A 14,489-nucleotide genomic window follows, 5' to 3' on the forward strand; every position below is an offset into this window, starting at 1 on the left:
CGCTCGGCATCCTGCCCCGTTCGCGGAGCACCGTCCCTCTCCGCCTTCCTTCCCCGCGCAGGGCGCACGGCAGCAGCAGCAGATGCACAACGGGCGAAGTCAAGAGGATCTTCCCGAAGGCTGAGCCGCGGTTCGCGGCTTGAATGCCGGCTGCGAGCGGAAACGCAGCCGGGAGGAAGAGACGGCGGGGATCCGCGGACCAGGTACAGCGTGCGATGGGAGTTCAGCTCCTGGCAGCGGTTTTTCTGCCGCCTGAAACCTGGGCAGCGCTGAGCCCTGCCCGCTTGGGTCGCTGCAGGAGCCGCGTATTTAGAGCGGGGTTAAGGGCAGCCGGGGCCCGAGTTTAAGCAAAACCTCAGCCGAAACACCTGACAAAGCGCCTCAGTCATAGGGGTCTTTTTTTCTTTCACATTTGCCAGAATCTGACTTTAAAATTGCGTCCCCAGCTGTTAAAATTGATAGGAGAGCCTCCGGGAAATGAGTACAAGTGCAGCTGAAGAACCACATGAAGCCATGGTTGGAGCTGCCTCAACGTCCCCATTCATCCCAACGGGGAGCTCAGCAACGCCCACCGATGTTGTAAGGATATTAACTGCTTCGCAGCGTGTTGGCACATTGCAATGCAGGCCATGGAGCATACATCGAGCCTGCAAGTGGCTTCCAGTGGAGGCCATCCTTAAAAAAATACACGTGGCCTCGTCCCTCCCTAAAAACGGGAGAAATTGTGTTCTTCTGGCTGAAATCTCAGCCTATAGGACAGAAGCACACGTCAGGCAACCACAAGGAACTGTCCTTTTAGAAGCTCCCTAACGAGACGTGTTTGGTGGCATTCATTCATTCATTCTATTAACTTTCATTTGGAAACTGCTCCTCTCCAGAGGATAGGCAGTGGGTTCTAATTAGAGTACAGTTCTCTATGAGAACTAAGCACAGGCTGTCAGCATGAGGCCATTTCCCCTCATTCCAGGTGGAGGGGGGATACAGGCAGCAGTAACATGCACTACCTGCAGCATCAACTCCAATCCCTCCCCTCTGAAACCACCTTGCACAGAACTCAATTATTCTGTTGCTCCATGGGAGGACAGTAACACCAAGGAGTATGACACACAGGAGATAGATAATGAGGTAGAAGGTGGATAAGATTGAAAAAATCTGTATTGTTTCCTAGCAATGTGATGTGTGGCTCTCATTACGGCACAGCTAAGGGAATGGCCATCACAGCAGCCAAGGGGCTGGGCCCACATATCTGTCGCCTACTGAGAACCTACCTGCACTTAATTGATTTTTTGCTCCAGGCAACAGGAGGGGAAGACAACCTTCCAGTTGTCTGCTAGAAAAGATTAAGCATTCTTTGTGTTGTAGGTGATGGGTCAAGAACTAAAAGCTGCCATACTCAGTCACAAATGAGCTAAGAAACCAACAACCCACCCAACTTATTTATGAATCAGCGCTCCAAGTAGGGACAGTGGAAATACACTGCCCATGACATTTGAAGCACATTATAGAAAAGCATTTGCCACTCATCTCTGGAGATGCTTGGGGCTATTTTTTCCACTATTTGTTGCTGGCCCTTGGGCTTTGCTGTCAGCAGTCCCCCACTGTTCAGCAAATTCACGTCCAGTTTCTGTGGCTGTGCCATGGTGTTGCCTCACTGCATGCTGTGGACTAGAGACCTCCTGAACCGTCTTCTCTCAACCACATGTCTACGATCTCATGCTGAACTAAAAGGAGGCTAATCTTAGCATAAATTAGCACTTATCCCATCTTTCATAAGCATAAAATGAAGGTGGAACACAGAGCGCTTGCAGGAAAGCAGTGCAACAGGGAAGCCTCTGCAAGATGAGAGAGCGAGGATTAAGTGTAGGAACCGAGCAGTCTTGGCAGCATCAGCTGTGGCAGCCTGCTGCAAGGAAAGGCTCCAGCAAGGTGCTGCAGGTGGACTTCCAGCCAGGCCTTCGGGGTGGTGCAGCAACAGGGAACGCCCCTCCTGACCCCATTCAGGTGGCCTTTTTGTGCTCTGTAAAATCTGTCTGCCAGCAAATTCTCAACCAAATACCATCGAGAGGAAAATCTGAGGTGGCTGTGAGAGTATCTCAAGTGTGCTTACGACAATTTAAATTATTCTGTCTTTGCTTCTGTGACAACTAGGTAATTTTTATCTAATTATTCTCCCCTACTGAATAACTTGCTCTCTCTGTATTTAGTATCTGTGTACTACAGATGCATCCTTACATTGGTGCACACCTACACCTCAACTCTCCCAGTTCTCACCAAAATCAGAATGCTTTCAGATTCAGTTTGGATGCTAGCAGATGGGCCTTGCAAGTCTACGAAGAAAGGAGAAGCCAAAAATATTCAGCTGTGAGCAGGGCAGTCAAACTTAATAAAACTAGCATCTTAATTCAGATCTTCTGCAGTCAACTGCAAGTAAACTCAATCCACTGAATAATTCAGGCAGTTTATTTCCTATAGATGACACACGCCATCCAGGAAAGGAAACAAGATAGAACACACACATGGTGGTGCATTGCAGGCAACTTATTCCTGCAATAATCACTTACAATTGTCAATACTGGGACTGCTGCATTACTCAGTTAATCACAGAAATAAGTTCTACTTCATTAATCTCAGCACGTACATTAAAACCCAAAAAGCATTTGAAGTTTTTACCCTTTATTTGTATTAGTTAAAAATTTGGCAGAAACTCTATTTTTGTTACAAAATGATTTTTGGCCTGTTGACAAAGCCTATTACAAATGACTCAATCACTGCTCACGTGGCTTCTGTTCACCCAAAAGGTACCTTAGAAACAAGGCTTCTCAATGGCCTAACTGTACTTATTGGTGAGCAAAATATGGTTCAAAGGACACTTTTGGCAGAAGCCATGGGTACAGCCCAGAGATCCAGGTCTCAACAGACCCGACACTCAGAAGTTCTGTTTCCAGTAGTAAGAATTACAGCAGTCACAGCTGGGCTTTCTAAAAGAGAAATCTGGCGTGGCTCAGGTGTCTGCAGGGGTGATTCACAGCAAAAGCCAGGGTGAGCACTCCTGCTAAGAAATGACAAAAGGATTCTTCCTTGTTCCCTCTTTTAAAAGAAACTGGTGTGATTTCATAGCACAGCAAATCCTCCCATAGTGTGAGAAATGGGGTACAGAATTCAGGATGACAAGTAGGAATATTACAATAGCATTAGACCTCCCAAGATAATCTATGTCACAAAAACCCTACTGTTAAGACAGCCAGGTCCCAAGACTGTTACAAACAGCTCCAGCTTTAGGATTTTTAATTATTAAAATAATCTCACTGAATCAAGGTGAGATCGTATAAACGTATCTTTTCTCCTTTCTGTGCTTACTATCTTAATTAGAGTTTCAGTCCTTTAGCTGGCTGGACTTGATGATCCTGAAGATCTTTTCCAACTGAAATGATTCTGTGGTTCTAAGAGATCATTACACCCAAGCTTCTGTATTTTGATCCAGCTACAGTTATGAAGCAGGAAGGTTGTACAGGAAATATACTTTATATACTTATTTTCAACTAACTTGGAAAACAGTAGTTCAGGAATTATTACTGATTAAAAATAAGTGTTTTATCCTTTAGCACTCTTCTTTTCACTTCTTGCACTCTATTCTCAGTCATATCTTGTTTTGACTTCAAAAAAAGATCAGTGAATAGTTTCATTTACATGACTCATCAGGTGTTCTTCTGGGAGCTAAAAAGAAAACAAATTTAATTACTATTAAACAGCACTGAAGGCAACTTTCCGGCTGAAATATAATCACATGTTATTTGGAAACACATGGCATGATATGAAATTGGCCTAGTTCCACTATCTCAAGTTGAGAAATCAAGTCCAAATATTGAAAACCTTCTAACCTGAGGTTTGGTTACAAATTCTTTTCAGAAAAGCCCGTTCACTTCTCCTGACACTGTGTCCAAGTCGATATCATAAAAGCTGGGTCTTGTAGGAAGTCCTGGCATAGTGCTCATCTGGATAAGAAAAAAAGATAAACCATTAAGATGGAAGCAGCATAAATGAACAGAAAATTATTCTGTGCTGGGAACCACGTAAGCAACAGCCCATGCAGCACCTCAGTTATGAACATACTAGCTGGATGGTGGTCAGACACCATTCTAAAGCATATCACAAGAACCAGGAACTCCTAATTTAGCAGATTGACCAGTTCTGCCCAAGATTTGGCCAAGCACTCGAGCACCCAGCTGATTGATCAACTGTTAGATGAGAGCTGCTATGGGGAGACATGAACTGCTTGTGGCAGCTTCTTGGCTCTTGAAATGAGGACACACGTTTAAATACAGCTTTGCTGATTGCAAAGTCCTGTTGATTAAAACTCTTTAAAATTTTTGAACTGTTATAATTAGGAATAATTGTTGACATGAGAGGTTTTAAAACAAACAGACAACCCCTCTCCCCCAAAAAAACCAACAAAAACACCTGAAATAAAGCTTTAATAGAAATGGGTAGGTCTGTTTTTCCTGCCTGGGCCATTTTGTGGCACACAAGTCAGAATGGCTGTGCAGCAGGAGGACTGAAGGTAGCAGAACAGCTGCCTACCCTGCACCCGCCTCAGGCCAGGCCTTTCAAGTCATCCCCACTGCTGAAACCCACTTTCAGAGCTGCAAAAAGCAAAGCCAGCAGGGACTACACTTGGCCTGATTTACTAATGCAGATGACAACTTGGTTCCATAACTCAGTGTTTAGCCCAGCAGCACATGTAGGTTAACATGGATGCTTTATGAAGGTGGACAACTCGTGGCTTGACAGCTTGTGTCAGTGGTCATTTACCCCATAAACAAAAATTCAGTGTTTCACTTCACATCTACATCACCCAGCCTTGTCTTTCACAACCAGTAATTTTTATGCCTGTCTCCACTAGATTAAAGACCTCTTTAGAAACCTGGTATTTTCTCCCTGCACACGTATTTTGCACACTAATCAAATCTGGGTAATAAGCTCAGCAGCAAGGTTAAGCATTTGCTTCAGTTCTCAAAACTGTTCTGGGAGCTTTTGGAATCCCACCTCATTTTCTTAAGCTATTACAAGTGCTAACTGCAGTCCCACATGTACCATACCACTGCAAGATGTACATGCTTTGTGCAGAGGTAAAAGTCACTTCAATCATACCCTTTGTAATGACTACAGGTCTGCACCAGCTTTTTGTCATAGCTGCTGTTTTCCAGGACACGGAAGAGTGGACCTCAGATATAGCTCTCATTCCTTTTGCCTTTATGTTCGGTTGTATGAATAGTTTGCTTTCATGAGCAAAGTATTACAAGATCTGAAGCATCTGGAAGTGTTTTTCAGTTCTCACCACAGTCTCCACCACTGTCATGCAGAACAAGAAAGCACCTATTTATGTATGTATCTCTGGAGAATTGCACAGCTTTGTAGGTCTCCACCTACACATCCAGAGGGCCACAGAAGAGCTGAGAGCAACAGTCACTACAACAGGAGTTGCTGTGTTGATGAATACAGGCCTGACGTAACCCTTCTTGCCATTTGTGTTTTGAAAGGATTGGTCAGTTTTCCTGCTCTCCTACTCATAGGGCAGCTCACAGAGGCTACTCTGTTATCTATTACCTAAAGGCAAACTATGCACTGATTTTTTTTATTTTTTTATTTTTATGTGCTACAGGGTTGATTTCCTTTCAGGCTATGAATTTTTTGCACTAATGTCTACGATGCTTAATGCACTCAATTATTTTCAGAGCGAGGGAAATGAAACTCCTCCTCCTCCCTTTCATACACGTGCTGGAAAAGAATACAGGGCAATTCTCACTATTTGCATGAAAAAATTAGACCACTCAGATTATCAGTTCCCCTACAAAGTTCAAATAAAATCAATACCAACTAGAACATATTATTTATAGTATTTGCATAACTTCCAGAACAAGTGCCATGTAAGACATCGAAAGAGCTGAATCAATAATTTGTTTTCAGTTCTCCAGTGGCACAATATAAGAAGGAAATCCAACCAGTATGAGTTCAACTGTTTGTTTCATTTTCATTACCATTTCATGCTCAAAGTTAAATCTAGATGATCTTTGTATTTCCTTTTATACCTCAAAGTATTTCATTCAAGTACAACAGCTTCAATTCTGAGCCAGAAAGGAAAAAACCCAAAACTCAGAGGCTGAGAAAAATTAAGTGTGACATACCCTCTCAATTAACTTCAGATAACAAGATTAACACACTGGTGATTAGTTTCACCTCAAATTTCACACCACTTCTGCAGAGAGCTGCATGTTTGCTGTGTTTTCAGCTCACAGTTCAATGGCTGCCAAAAAATTACTCTGAGGCTAGCACATCTCCTGTTGAATGGGTTTAAAATGGTGATCTGATTCAAAATGGGCTGCTTCTTAAAAGGACATCCCTTTCCTGGCCTAGTAGGCACCACAGAAGAGAGATCTTCATGTCCCCACACTTGGAGGGTTTACTGTTAATTCCAGAAAGGTTAACATGATGATTAACTGCATGCCCAAGTAAACATTACAAATCTGTGAAAGGAGCAGGAAGGAAACTCCAGCTTCAGAGAAAGTGAAGACATTAAAAAAGGAGACAAAACTTCAGCTTTAATGTCTGTAATCATCTTTTGTCTGTCTCATTACTTCTGTGTACTCCTTCCTTCTGCGGTACTTAAAAAAAATATTAAAAATAATCACTGTTTGGATTAAATCTTGGCTTGCAAAAAAAGTCACTAAGAACAGGAACGAGCGTGCTATCTTTTACTGTATCCCAAAACACATAGCACTCTTTGAAAAGAAGGATGCGCCAGACTTCAGTCAGGATGTGGTTATTTTATTTTTGTTGGGGTAATCTGGAAACACATACCTGGCTCTCCGAGGGCTACCATTTGAAGGAGGAAAGGAAACAATGCTAAAATAAACAAATTTCAGCATCTGAGCCATATGACACTAACAGTTTTGAAAGACAGCTTTCATTAAAACAAATGTTGCCATGAAGGCTTCAGTAGAAAAAAGGTGGAGACCCAAAAATAGTGAGAAAGACAGATCTGCTTGCTCCAACTGCTCCATCTCCTGCAATAACCTAAGAAGTTACTTGACACTTTCCCAGAATAGATTCCTCAGATAAGATTTTCAGTGGAGCCTTTCATCCTAACATTCTTTCTTTAGACACAAAGCTGAACATCAGTTCATTTTGCAGGTAGCTCCTCTTTCTGCCAGCCCATTCATATCAAAGCTATGCCAGGATCCTGTTTTCACTGTAGCTACTCTCTTACTTCTCAGCTGACGTGACAATCATCTCAAAGAACACAAAATAAGAACTCAAGGGCACAGTGAAATAAACTGTTGGAATTGATGCAGGCCAAACAGCAAACACATGATCAGCAAAACAATGAGAAAATAATGGGTAGGGAGACTGACAAACAATAAACAGTACAGATCAGCTTTGCTTTGGAGCTGTCTCATCAAAAGTTATTTGCTTTGTGAGCTGTGGAAAAGTTTAGTTCTACACTATCTGCTGGTGCACAGAGATTTCAGCTGCAATACTGCAAAGTGCATCAGGAATTCCAAGTCACAGGGGCATCAGGCAGGCCCCTCTGTCAGTCTGCTGTTCCCACAATTCATTATGTGCAGAGTTCACCCTTTTCCTGAATTCCAAGAAGACTGAGATGTGGGACATGGAGAGTACACTGGGGACTTGCTAAATGTTCTAATGGTCAGATGGTTTATTTTAGCTTCCCCCTGAAAAAAAACCCTACAAAGGGCATCTAATGCACTGGACTACTAAAACACCATCTGTAAATGACAAGAGCTCTTCTCATTGAAGATACCTTTCATAACTGGCATGTACATTAAGTGTTATTCTCACCCCACAGCTGATGGTTTTACTCACTCACTCACCGTTCCTACCAGTGGGTACAGGAACCCAGCACCAACACTGGCCCGAATATCTCGGATTGGCAGAATAAAACCTGTAGGTGCTCCTTTTTGTTCAGGGTCATGAGACAATGATAAGTGAGTTTTAGCCATGCAGATTGGCAGGTTTCCAAAGCCCTGGGCATGACAATGAAAAAGAAAAGAGAAAGAGGACAGAAGTAAGTGAAAAAACAGTAACCATTCCTGTATGTAAAAATTATTGCTCTATTTTACCTCAGTGTATTATCCTCGGTGTTACCAGGTAATTTTATGCAATTTCTTTGCCCTATCTGATCCATTGACCATTCTGCATCCTCATTCTCTCTTCCTACTAAGGGAAGAACTACTATGGATCCCAGCACGTCCAACTGAGGAAAAGGCTAATGGTATGGAAACATTATGGAAGTGCTGGATATTTAGATATCTAGCTTACTTTCTACTCTCCTCCCAAAATATTAATTCAAACAGTTCAGAACTAAGATGCTCATACAGCTGAAGGGGGTTAATTAGAAGTATTTGATCAATATAATTGCATATTGTGAGGAAGAAGCAATTATACAGCTATGGTATTTTAATAGAACTGTAGAAGAATTTACAAGAAATACAAAAAACAAGAAATGACATATGCCAGCAGTACATGAAATCCAGAAGTAAAACTATTCAAGCACACTAAAAGTATGGACAATTATCACCTTGCTTTCCTCTACACAACCCATTACAAACCTTCACTAATGTAGAAAGTATCTGAAAAGCAGGTAAATTTACAAGAATGTCATGTTCAAGAGGAAAAAATATGGCTGTGACTGCCAAAAATTTATATGGGTTTAAATACTGATTAGACAACTCAGTGGGACATGACAAAAAATAAAACAAACAACAATAACAAAAACCAGAGACTATTTAAGCACCAGTTTGACCATTTGTCTGTTAAAAAATTAGAGAGTGCAGAAAGTTTACATGGGAGAATATAGAGAGATTACTGAATCTGCTTTCCACTTTTTTTTCCCCTACACATTATTAGAGAAGTATTACTGAGACAGATTAGTTCTGTTTTCTGCACTAAAAGCCAGGGCCACTTTCTCCTTTCCTACAATACCTTCTCATCCTCCTCTACCATGGCAGCATCCAGTGAACCCTGGACACACGTTGGGTGATGATCCCCTATTATATGCAGTTTGAACATCACTTCAATATGATTATTTTAAAATGAAAAGTACCACTGGGTATCGGGTGACAGGGAAAAACTAACCTGCTTAGTGTACACGGCGACTTTCTCCTGTGCTTCTGGAAGTAGCTCAATGTCACTTGCCCCATAGATCTGCTGTGCAATAATTCTGATTTTATCTATAACAGGGAGCTAGAAAAAAGACAGGCAGGTGAGCACAGCCTAGGCACTTTCAGGTCACAACATGGTAACTAACAGTGACTTTGATACCTCTGAGTCACCATCAAATTTGTCTAAGTACAAAGTCATTAGAAATACACACACACGCACGCTCTTCCACCTGACCTGTACTGTAAAACTGTAAGACTTATTTCCAGAGAAACAAATTAGAAATAGACATTCTATTTCCCGTTCCACAACCTATTATATTCTTATTGGGAGCACCATGCACACCCACAAATTCTTGAATAAAGTAACAAGTTTGATGACTACTGTTCCAGTCCACGTTCTGACAAGAATGCGTGTCTCAGGTCAAAGAGTAAACTTCTCCCTGCCCTGCAACATGTCTGTCTGTCATAGGAGTAACCCATCTACCATTTCTAGTTGTGTCAGAGTAGCTCTTTCACTATCAAAAGTAAATTATATTTCATTTAGTAGTCAAAACAACAGGAAGTGACAAGCTAGATATTTGGGACCCGTGGAGTAAACGTTATATTCTAAAAGCCATTTTCTTCTCAGGTTCTCTGAGCAGACTTTCAGGCAACTTTTAGTCAATTAAGCCATGCCAACTAATCTCCAACTTAATTAAAAAAAAAAAAAAAAAAAGTACCTCTGTAATCATGCAAGTTCTTACCTCTACATTATAGAGGAACCTGAAGTTGCTGGGTGTCTGTGATGCTCTCTGAACAGCCTGAGCCAATGCAACAGCTCCTTTACCACCCTCTGCCCAGTGAGTGCACTCCACAGCATCAAATGCTCCTGCTTCTTTTGCCAGTTGTACTACAAGAGCCAGTTCAGCCTTTGTATCTGTCCTGTAAAGAAAAAAGTTTGTGTATTTATATCAGAACGTATGCACAGTAAATGAATGGTTTGTTCTACCCTTCTCTCACTCTTGTCAACAGAAGTTAAATGCTGGAATCACAGGATCCAGCCATCAGGAAGCCATATCTATTGAGGAGTTATATACCACAAAGCTGCTCCACTTTGGTGAAGGATGCCACGCCAAGACGAACAGCAAGCAAGATCTTGGCCTGGAACTATATGCAGAAACTCAAGACTGCCAAACAGTTTTCCAGACTTTGTGCTTTTGTTTTCAGATGAGAACTCAAAAAGGCATTAGTACTTGCTGATTTGATGTTAAGATGTTCTATATCATGTGCACACTATGCTAAAAAACATACTTTCTCTAAAACAGCTAATACACATTCACTTCAGATGAACAACCCTTAGCTGGCCACTCTGCTTCAACTGGCATCAGCTTTAATGCAGCAGTTCAAAGCCTTTCTGCTTGTATAAAGAAAGACCACACACAGAATCTGTTTCCTCTGTAGTACAACGTGCAGAGCCTTAAATGCTTCTTGGTTTGGCATGATTCCATACTGCAGACCACTGAATGCAATGTGATCTACAGCACAGGCACCTCACCATCTGTTATGAGCTTAGATTCCATATTGTCACAGGCACCTTTTGTCTACAGTAACTTAGCCAGTTAGGGCGTAAGCAGTGGCACATAAGTCATTGATCACAAGATCCTAAGCTAAACTAAACTAGAGAATGCATTTGAGATGACTGAGCAGAGCTCCACTATTCAGTATCTTCAAGCACTGCAGAATGCTGCTTTCTGCAAACAACACGTTGACAGTGCTGAAAACAAGACAGTGTGTTAAATGTAGCATAAAAAGTGCCACCATTTTATTCTCATGCATCAGTTCCACAGCCCAGCTCACTTACTTGAAAGCATTGACAGCCACTACTACTGGGACACCAAACAGCCGAGCATTCTGGATTTGTTTGCTTAGGTTACTGCAACCTTTTGCCAACAGCTCAAGATTCTGTAAAAAACGAGAGCAAGCAGAACATACATTTTATGAGAGACAGTGAAACCTTTGCTCCAAACCCACTGCATCCATTGCTCATTATTTAAGTGCCAAAACAGGAACAGAAACCACAAAGGCAAAATTTCAGAGCTGCTTTCTGAACACTTAGGACCAGTGCATGGTCTTGCATGGAAAACAGGAAAAGGAATGAATGTTTCTAATAACTTTGTAGCTGAAGATGAAAATCAAGGTAGGAGAAACCACGTTATCATTTTTTGTTATTCTTAAGTCAATACTATGCTCATTATCTCCTCACAGTAAAAACCTGATTTTCCTCTGTGACACATCTGTCTTCATGTATTGAATATAATTAGCAGTGAATTTCGTGACATTTGTTTGAAGTTTGTGATAACAGCTTTCACTTTATGTATATTTACATTTTACAGCATCAGAGATTATTCATGGAAGTGCAGACATTTCATCTCTTCTTATCAAAAGAGTAATCCATAGAGAAGTGTTAGAAGTGAAAAAGTTGAACCAGATCAATTACCCAAGTGTACATAGCCATTTGAGGCAGAGGGGCAGAAACAGATTTAGTTCACTTTCCTCCCTGCTTGCAAAAGAAGGGCAGGGGGAAAACAAAACTGCTGCTGCTAAGAAGGGAGTAATTAGACAGGCACTCCGAATATTTTCAGAGACAATATTTCAGCTAGGCAATTACTCTATACTGAGAGGGTCAAGGGACACTGAGCAGACATTATTATGAAAAATTGAGTGCATAGACAATTATGCAAGCTCAGGAGAAAAGGAAGGCTCTGAATGCTGGCTAGGTCAAGTACAATAAATGCTTGAAAGAGCAGAGCCAAAGTAACAGCATTAGAACAAAAAAGGAAAAAAAAAAAAAAAGAACATTAAAGCTTGTACAAGGAAGCATTTCCCTGCCAGCTACAGAAATGACACACACTAGCTATCCACACGTGCACTGAATGATAATGTCGTAACGACTACAATTAATTGGTCAACTGTCACAACAGCTGAAGAAGATAAGATTACCTCTTCCGTGTATTCTTTTGGCAAAGGTATCCCAGCAGTAACCTGGAGAGTGAATTTAAAAAATAATAAAATAAATGGGGGGTACCCCGTAAGATTTTTATTCTGACAATTTGCACCTGATTCTTATTAAACTGAATCAAGATACACCATTCTATTCCAGCCTGATCCTTTTTTTCTAAGGGAAAAAAAAAAAGACTGCCAAGATGCTCTCACAATATAACAAACTAAAGATTATGATAACAACAAATACAAATGTGCCCCAGCACACTTCTTTGGGAACATAAAATGAGCCAATATGTATACGTAACATACTACAATGAAGCAGCTTGTAAGGGACACATGGCTAACTGTAAATCTCAAGACAATTATAAGCAAATCAAATCCTGCAGAGCTTTAAGTGGCTGGACTGGAACAAAAACCCCTCAAGCCTAAATAAAACCTTGTTTACTACTTACTGCAGGACCTCCTCCATGCATTTTCAGAGCTCGGACAGTTGCAACCAACACCACCACATTAGGCCGGAGATCAGAATAACGACACTTAATGTTAAAGAATTTCTCCATGCCTATGTCTGCACCAAATCCTGCTTCTGTAACTGGAATAGGAAAAAAAAAACAACAACACAGAAGTTTGTGAGAGGTTGTTGGGCAGAGAAATCAGTGCTCTGATTACAGAAATCAGATGTTTCTTCTGGGACAGAAAAAAACCCCCCAAAATAGCAAAGGTAGTTGTGATAAAAAAAAGGAAATCTTTCCCTGAAAAACAAACAAATATCACACACTTACCAACAAAACCCTCTTTACCCACAAGCTTCAGTGCTATTTTGTCTGCCAACACTGAAGAATTTCCATGTGCAATATTGGCAAAAGGTCCTGCATGAACAAACACAGGGGTTCCCTAGGAAATGGAGGAGGGTGAGGAAGGCAAAGAGAAATAAAGAAAATCAGGGGATAACATTTTGCACATCTGCATCATTTCGGGAGCTAAGTGCTACAGTATCTGAAGGTTAAAAAAAGAAGTTCTTAGAAAACAGATCTTAAAGTCCTCTGACTAAATATTCGTTATCAGTACTAAGGGCTGCATCACCAACTGCATTATCATAATCTGCAGAAGTGGAGATATTAACCCACTTAGGAAATGGATGGCTAAATCTTAGCAACTCTGCCAATCTCTTGCACCCATACCATTTAGATTTTCAAAACATTTGTTGACATTGCTCAACAAAACAGGCACAGCAAGGTACTGCATTTCCCCAGGGCCATCCCACGTGCCGATAGCAGACCTGAATCTTAGGTAGGAAACCACAATAAGCTTCCAAGTCTAAACAGAGTAAGTCTACACTGACTGTGATGAATGAGCTTGACCAGATGCTCCTTGCTTCTGAGAACACAGAGTGAAATCATCCATGCTCACCTCTAGTGTCTGCATGAGGTTTGGCTTAACAGCATCTTTCATCAAGACAGCCAGAGCACCAGTCACTCCCTAAAAGAAAGAACAAAGACAGCTATCAATTTCCAGATGTACTGAGACAGTTCCTATACTGTGTCAAGACCTTCTTGCGAGCTTGCAGGAATGCAAACAGCAATTGCTGCAGAATATGCAGCAATTGCTGATTTCTGCTGAATGCAGCCTCTTCCATTATGACCTTGCTTAGCCAACTTACTTAGCAGTAAAGACAAACTGCTCTTTCAATGCTATAATGAGGTGAAAAAGGAAGAGCAGTGTGAGAGTAACCCTCAGGTACACATGCTTTCCTGTGCCCCATTCAATGGCAAAAAGCAGGGAAAGTTTTTCGAGACAATTTCTTCTTCCCTTTTAATGTCAATTGAATTGCAGCACTCAATTATATATCTATATTTTTTAAAAGACATTCACTGCTGTTTCCTTAGTCTCAATCTTGCCACATGAAAGCTTAGTTAACATTTAATGGATAAGCTTTAAACTTCAGTCATCTCTAGAATAATGAAAGATACAGAGCAAGATTTCCATGATGACATTTCAGGCCTGTCAATCAATAGCACTTCAATACACCCTCTTCTCTGAAAACCCATAGTCAGTTTTTGATTCCTCATTTCTTCCCAGTTCCTTTGAGCTTCCTGGTAGTGCCCTCATGATACTGGTTATATTACAACAGAAGGATCTGGACATCTGATTGCGTCAGTGAGGTCTCTACAATCACCATTTTCTGGCCTGTATGAGAGGCATGAAACACAGTCCTTAACCAAGCAAGCCAATGCCCACCACCTGCAAAAATGTGCAAAACCTGAGGATCTGTTGGACAGACCTGGTATCATCCTCTGCTCCACAGTTACAGCACACATAATTAAAAAA

At 41.3% G+C, this 14,489-nt stretch overlaps 1 protein-coding gene across 1 annotated transcript in view; it reads right to left on the reverse strand.

The window, feature by feature from the left end:
• Window positions 1–2,656: 2,656 nt before the first annotated feature.
• MTHFD1 (methylenetetrahydrofolate dehydrogenase, cyclohydrolase and formyltetrahydrofolate synthetase 1) overlaps window positions 2,657–14,489 on the reverse strand; it is a 38,761-nt gene continuing 26,928 nt past the window's right edge. The window contains exons 19-28 of the mRNA XM_010712015.1: window positions 13,572–13,640; window positions 12,944–13,055; window positions 12,614–12,753; window positions 12,159–12,200; window positions 11,020–11,120; window positions 9,923–10,100; window positions 9,154–9,261; window positions 7,890–8,042; window positions 3,879–3,992; window positions 2,657–3,714 (exon numbers count right to left, since the gene is read on the reverse strand). Of these exons, the coding sequence (XP_010710317.1) occupies window positions 3,903–3,992; window positions 7,890–8,042; window positions 9,154–9,261; window positions 9,923–10,100; window positions 11,020–11,120; window positions 12,159–12,200; window positions 12,614–12,753; window positions 12,944–13,055; window positions 13,572–13,640 (993 nt within the window). The 3' untranslated portion in view covers window positions 2,657–3,714; window positions 3,879–3,902. The remainder of the gene's footprint in view (window positions 3,715–3,878; window positions 3,993–7,889; window positions 8,043–9,153; window positions 9,262–9,922; window positions 10,101–11,019; window positions 11,121–12,158; window positions 12,201–12,613; window positions 12,754–12,943; window positions 13,056–13,571; window positions 13,641–14,489) is intronic.

The sequence above is a fragment of the Meleagris gallopavo genome, chromosome 5 (genome assembly GCF_000146605.3).
Source record: "Meleagris gallopavo isolate NT-WF06-2002-E0010 breed Aviagen turkey brand Nicholas breeding stock chromosome 5, Turkey_5.1, whole genome shotgun sequence".
Lineage (NCBI taxonomy): Eukaryota > Metazoa > Chordata > Aves > Galliformes > Phasianidae > Meleagris > Meleagris gallopavo.